Source organism: Pocillopora verrucosa, chromosome 7 (assembly GCF_036669915.1).
Source record: "Pocillopora verrucosa isolate sample1 chromosome 7, ASM3666991v2, whole genome shotgun sequence".
NCBI lineage: Eukaryota > Metazoa > Cnidaria > Anthozoa > Scleractinia > Pocilloporidae > Pocillopora > Pocillopora verrucosa.
The window spans coordinates 2,516,866-2,523,240 of NC_089318.1; the positions used below are offsets into that span (position 1 = coordinate 2,516,866).

Genomic DNA, 6,375 nt, shown 5'->3' on the forward strand with positions numbered 1-6,375 from the left:
GGCTGGATTTGACAACGTTTAAAAATGGCGATTCTTTGAAAGCAATATTTATAAATCATATTCATTGTTTGTCATTTCTTTTATTTTATTTGGTGGCTCCTAAAGGAGCCTTTTGTTTGTGATGGTTGTGGTGTCTGCTGCTCTTTAAACAGGACCGTTCTTACTTAACAATCGATTAAGATAATCGACTTTATTAAAGATGGCGGATACACATGGGCCAGTATTTTATTCGAATGATCTTTTCGTAGATCTTTTCAGTCTTCTAATTTCAAATAGATATCAAATCAGATATCAACTACTAGTTTCAGTAGTGTTCTTAGCTGCGAGGATCTTCTAATTTCATCTTTCCACCGCAGTGCAAATATGTGAATTTTCATATATCTAAATCTTCATTTTGCCTGGAATTGATTGGCTGAGGCAAACTGTCTTATTATTTTTAAAAAAAATCTTGTGAATTTTAACTTAAAGTCCTCAGTGTAACTATCTAAAATATATCCTCAATTATACTGTTCTCAAAAATTAAAGGATAAGAGCTGCGTTGACAATATTGAATAAAGTACTAGTTTCAGTAGTGTTCTTAGCTGCGAGGATCTTCTAATTTCATCTTTCCACCGCAGTGCAAATATGTGAATTTTCATATATCTAAATCTTCATTCACTCGGATGTTTATTTGTACCCAATTCATTGACCAGCTCCCAGTTGGCTTGTTAGCTCAATTGGTAGAGCGCTGCACCGGTATCGCAGAGGTCATGGGTTCAAATCCCGTACGGGCCTGAAATTTTTTTCAGGTCCTTCTTACAACTACTAGTTTCAGTAGTGTTCTTAGCTGCGAGGATCTTCTAATTTCAAATAGATATCAATGCCTTAATGTAGAATGTTCTTATCAGGGGCCCGTTTCTCGAAAGTCCTGGCCAGTAACTTGACGGGCCCAAAGCCATCTCTTAAAATAAAAATTTAAAGAATAAAGGGCAGGTTCTGTCACCCTAGCCAGTCCATTTTGTTTCATTAGCTGCTGGTTTTATTGTATAATTTTAAAAAATGTTTCAATTCCCGTCTTGCATGAAAACAGATCTTTGAGAAACGGGTCTCAGGAGAGGTAAGTTCCAGAGATTCTTAAAATTTTTTGATATTCATGGAATTTTAATTCTAGCTGCAGCTGCGATTAAAAATTTCAAAGAGTAACGTAACTGCTCGCCTCCTCCTCGCTCTCTTCGTTACACAAACGAAGTATGGAAACGATATAACTTTTCCTTCAGTCGCTGTCTTCTTTCTGTTGGAAATCTAGACTACTCTCATAGTTTCAATCTGGCTTTAGAAAGAACCACCTCTGGTACTGATGATTGGGAGTAACATAATAAGCGATGATTACCCCATAAAATTGATATTTAACAGCATCAGTCTAATATTTATCTTATTATTGGGAGAGTGTCATTATAATCGATAATAACCTCACAAAACTGATACTTGGCAGTATCAGTGCAATATTTGTTATTTGATACTGCAGGTTGTTGGTCACAGAAGGTATACAGAAAATTAATGAGAGCGATATTCTTATGACAAAAAACAAAATAAATATATACTTACTTACTGTATGGACGATAGATGCGGTCGATCAGAATCGTAGGGAAGACTTAGACTGAGCGTTAAACCGAAATTGTTCTCACTTTTATTAAGACTTGCATGAAATAACTGACAAAAGATATTTGCCTTTTCATGTTTATTTGCTTTGCTTTTTTGGTTTTCTTTCTTCACTGTTAAATGGCAACAACAACCGCTTTTTTTAATGTCATGTTTCACCATGACTATCTTACGCACTGGTTTCCTAAAATATGTCAGCAGTTTTTCTGGATTTTGAAGGTTTTCAAAAAATCTCAAAATCCAAGATGGCAAATTCTAAGTTGTGACGCGAGACGACGACACAGACAAAAAAATTTATTTTCTGTAAGCTTTGCAATTACTGAGCTTTTGGCTTTATGATCAACGAGAAGGTGATGAGGCTCAATGTATAGTTGATGAGGGTCAATGAGTAGTTGATGAGGGCAGAGTGGAGAGAACTTCTCATCTTCAGCTTTTAACGAGTAGAATAAAACGTAAAATGGAATAAAAATAACTCGTAATTTTTCAATTCTTGTTGACTTTATTAAATTGTGTAGTTAGTCCGCCAACTGATGAAATTTACAATTTCATTTCATTACTTCAAGTTAGTGACGGAATAAACTCGGCGGCCATTCCGCGGCTGAAGTGGTCTGTAGTTGTCACACATGGCCGGGGGGTCCTTGGGATAACGGCCCTCCAATGTCCTGAACTGCGACAGCTGTAAACGAACAAAGAGAAACAGATGAAGTTGTTTTACTCGTGTATTTATTGAATTGACCGCATTCTATTCTAAAGAAAATACTGAAGATTTTGTTTGACTCCTAAGAGTTTCTCCCTACAATATTCCCACTGAATCAGACATGAAGGTCACGAGAATATAATGGAAACGATCTGCAACGAAGCTCTTTATCTTTTGTGGAAGTCTCCTTGTCATCTGTAATTGCATTGTTTCAATCATTAGCTGTATATCTATACTCCTCTCAACCAATTAGTTGGAAAGCTAACATATTACTATTCACGACTTTATCACTCTCTTTTTCCCGCCCTTTTATGTTTATTTGGAATATTTCCAAGCTTAGTTTGCACGTCCCCCCCCCCGCCTTATGAAAAATTTATGGTCCGCCCCTGCTGTTTCATAAATACCTCATAGTCCGTAATAGGAACTCTTGGTTTCAAAATGAACCATGACACATTTTCGCAGCAGGGAGGGGTGGTTAGGGAGCCTTTATAGTAGTAATAGTCTGCCAATATCAAGGTTTTTCGTTGCCGACTTTTGTGTGGTATAAGATCCATCAGAGTAATTCCAATCGCCTTCTTTATTTCCGTAGACTGATCTGTGGAATCAATTTTTAATTTCAATATTTTCATTCCACAAAACTCAAAAGCAGAGAACTGAAAAACTGAGTTTTCCATGAATCAAGAAATGACTACTTTCGTATTTTCAAAGCGCAACATTGGAAGCCGCGAAAAATTGGTTTAAGAAGCTTCTACGAAAACAAATGAAACAGTGTTTAACAAAACAGCTTTAAAACATATTTAATCTTTGGTGTGGATGGAGTATACATTTTAACTCACTTACCGACTTCTTTAATCTTTTCCAGCTGATTTGCAAACCTTCCTAGAATCACGTTTTCTTTCGTAGTAGAATGCTGAACAAGAAAATTAGGTATGAATACAAACAGAGCGTTACAAAAAATACGTTACAAATTATCAAACCTTCTTTTCCGCCATTCCCATTCATAAATTAGAAAGAGATTTTCGTCTCGTATATTCGGAAAGGCATTCCGTAATGTAATATTAGATGGAAATAAAAGCTGGGTACGGTATCACTGCCCTTCCTTCGAAAACCCCCAAGATACCGAATTAAGTTAAAGTAGTAAATGGGCGAATATTCTGCTTTGTCGTGTTACGGCTGGCGAACGTAGACTGAGTCAGCAATGATTTTCCATTCGAAGGTTTTCTGTAGTTTGATGCAGTTTGCCGGGGCGACACCTATTCCTTTGATAACCATCAATTTTACGGTTCCTGGACTAGAAACAAAATTATATATAAATCATGTGATGATCAGTTTTTACCCTGAGCCAAAAGGCTACGACTGCATATCGTCCACTTGGATCTTCAAAGAGAAAATGAACCTGGAAGGAAAGCAGAAGTTCTGCCAATGAGTATTGGAATTTTAACAGAGATCTAAACTGAGCATTGGGACTAAATGAAAGGCCTCTGGTCCCTTCCACAAATCAAAACGTGAATTTTTTGTGTGATTTGAGGGAAGACGCGAAACAAAAAAAATTACAAGAAATTCCCCTTTGGAAAGGAAACGAGTGTACCATCTTATTACCTCGCCAGAATAACGTCGGCCATTACGAGTGTGTTCCGATCCCCGATCGTTTTCGCATCCGAAGTGCACGTGGAACCCTTTCAGTACGTACGTGTCTGTAAGCCGACTTCCTTTAAGTCTCGCTGTTCCTTTGCTCTTATCAACAGAAAAAGTGGGATAGTTTCCATTGTTTTCCAGGTCCCCAGCGACCAGGCCTCCGGAGTTGTCGAATTCTATTTTCAGAGTTCGGTACTTTCTCTCTCTCACCCGAGTCGTGTCGATGTTGATCGGAGATTGCCGATTACCACCACATCGTTCCCATTTTATATACCAATCTGATGGACCAGGAGCTGCGGAGAAATAAAGATCCATGATTTTGAAGGTTTTCATCAGAAAAGAAACGTTTCAGTGATTATACAATTTAGGTATTCAAGGAATTTAAATTCTCGCTGTGATTTAAGATTCCAAGTGTTACTTAACTGCTTTCCTACTCCTCGCTCTCCTTCCCCTGAGGGTATAAATTAGCACCAGAAAACTGGGGGAGAAGGAGGGTTAGGTTAACCCCAGTGGAGTAACATCTATTCTGATCAGAAGTATGTAATGCGGTACAATTCTAACTGATCCATATTTATTCCTTTTTTGACAAAGGAGAATTACCTTGTGAGGTAGTATCTCCGTAGCTGAAATCTTCACCATCTTGTACTGTAAGAAAAGGGAGAGGAACTTAGTTAAACATTTGTAATCTTTACAAGTTATCATTCAGAACTAAGTTGAAGGAATTAAGAATTGGATAACCACTAGGCATTGAGATTTGTGGCATCTACCTGAAAACATTAGGAAGAAACAGTCCTACTGGTTTTCATATACTAAGATTTGATCTCCCGTGACTTCGGGTGTAACAGGAACGCACACAATGTAGTTTTTCTTTCTTTCTTTCTTTTGTTGGTTTTTTTTCTTTTTTTCAGGGCTACGAGTTGAAGCAAAAGGTAAATGAACAAAGCATGTCTTTCACAAACAAAGCCTATGCTAATGTGTTTCTCTGTTTGTAATTTACTTTGACGCACAGTTTATGCTTAAATTTTGTTTCGAAATTTAACATCCCGAGTGGTACTCACGATCCGCTTCACACTGTTCGCTCACTGCTACTCCAACGGCCGATAACAACAACAGAAAAAGCAACATTCCTTTAAAGAAAATCAACTTCACAATAAAACACTTCCATAGTAAAATTAATTGGGACTTTGAGACAGACCAGTCACAGGCAAAGAATGCTAAAACGAAAGGATTTTTATGGTTATTTTTTGGGTTAAAAATTCGATAAATAACTGTCTGTTGGTGGCGGGTACTATCAACAGAACACCCGCAAACTTGGTTGATGAAACTAGCCACTCTTTTTGGGGAGCGAGTATTCCTGTCTGTCCATCCCTATTTCCCTATTTCTGTTTTCCTGTAAAACTTTTATCATCTGAATATAATTGAAACTTGAGAAAATTACATTTATCTATCTTGGGACAACTCACGCATGAGAGAAAAAATCTCCATAACATATATCCATCCGCGAACAAAGTTTTTGGAAATTAACAATAAAAGAATCAGCTATTTGATTTACGATTAGTGATCACGAATCAAGATACTTTTTCACCCGTTTTAGCAATTTAAGACTGTTACAGCTTCAAGAAATCAACAGTTTTATCTTCTGTCAGCAAGAGTTACACAAATGAAATTAGAATCTATTTTGGTTCGCCGTCTTCTTTCAGTTAAAAACCTCGACTACTCCCATAGTTTCAATCTGGCTTTAGAAAGGACAATTGTAATAGACTAAACTGTTGGTTTACAGAACATCTTCTTTAAATCTGAACGCGCCCGCAGACAAAGTGAAAAGATTAATCAGTAACGAGGACGGCATTCCATTTTTCAATATCTATCAAAATCACAAAAGACTTACCGAGGTCGAATTTGGTCTTCACTTAGTAATTAAGCTTCGTCTCTGTACCAGAGGTAACTCGGTGAAGTTCAGGGATCAGGGGTGTTTATATATACTTAGCCGAGAGTATTAAAACAGGCGATGGTTACTCTAGTGGCTTATCCTATATTGATCTTAATTAATACTTTTCTGTGGGAGTTTTTAGAATAGGAGATGATTACCGCATAAACAGATATTAACGATATCACTCTAATATAAATTATAATACTATCATTCAAATCTATGATTACCTCATAAAATTGATATTCAACAGTATCAGCTTAATATTTTTTGTTTTCTGCGACTGATCATGCATTATTGATCTTGGTTACAGAAGGTATACAGAAGATTAATGAGATCAATATTATTTAAACAGACAAAAATAGAAATGATATGAGAAGTACAGATATGCTACGTTGTGATTCAATATAAGGTTTGGTTTTTATTCAAGTTCGTCTTGCACGCCTATTCATCGTCTACCACGAGAAACAATGAAACT

At 36.8% G+C, this 6,375-nt stretch overlaps 1 protein-coding gene across 1 annotated transcript; it reads right to left on the reverse strand.

Annotated features, from left to right (window-relative positions):
• Positions 1-2,132: 2,132 nt before the first annotated feature.
• On the reverse strand, positions 2,133-5,930 carry LOC131771946 (carbonic anhydrase 2). The gene is made up of 8 exons (XM_059087818.2): positions 5,859-5,930; positions 5,029-5,097; positions 4,571-4,615; positions 3,935-4,263; positions 3,672-3,731; positions 3,176-3,245; positions 2,740-2,930; positions 2,133-2,314 (listed from the first exon to the last, which is right to left on the reverse strand). Exons 2-8 carry the CDS (start codon positions 5,093-5,095, stop codon positions 2,192-2,194), a joined length of 885 nt encoding a protein of 294 aa, XP_058943801.1. The 5' UTR covers positions 5,096-5,097; positions 5,859-5,930; the 3' UTR covers positions 2,133-2,191.
• Positions 5,931-6,375: the final 445 nt, after the last annotated feature.

Excerpts from the sequence above, each read along its gene's own strand:
- LOC131771946 (XM_059087818.2), bottom strand. The coding sequence starts at position 5,095 with ATGTTGCTTTTTCTGTTGTTGTTATCGGCCGTTGGAGTAGCAGTGAGC. Across the intron at positions 4,616-5,028 it reads CGAACAGTGTGAAGCGGATC|TACAAGATGGTGAAGATTTC; the intron begins GTGAGTACCACT and ends CTTTTCTTACAG. Across the intron at positions 2,315-2,739 it reads TTCCTATTACGGACTATGAG|CTGTCGCAGTTCAGGACATT; the intron begins GTATTTATGAAA and ends GTTCGTTTACAG.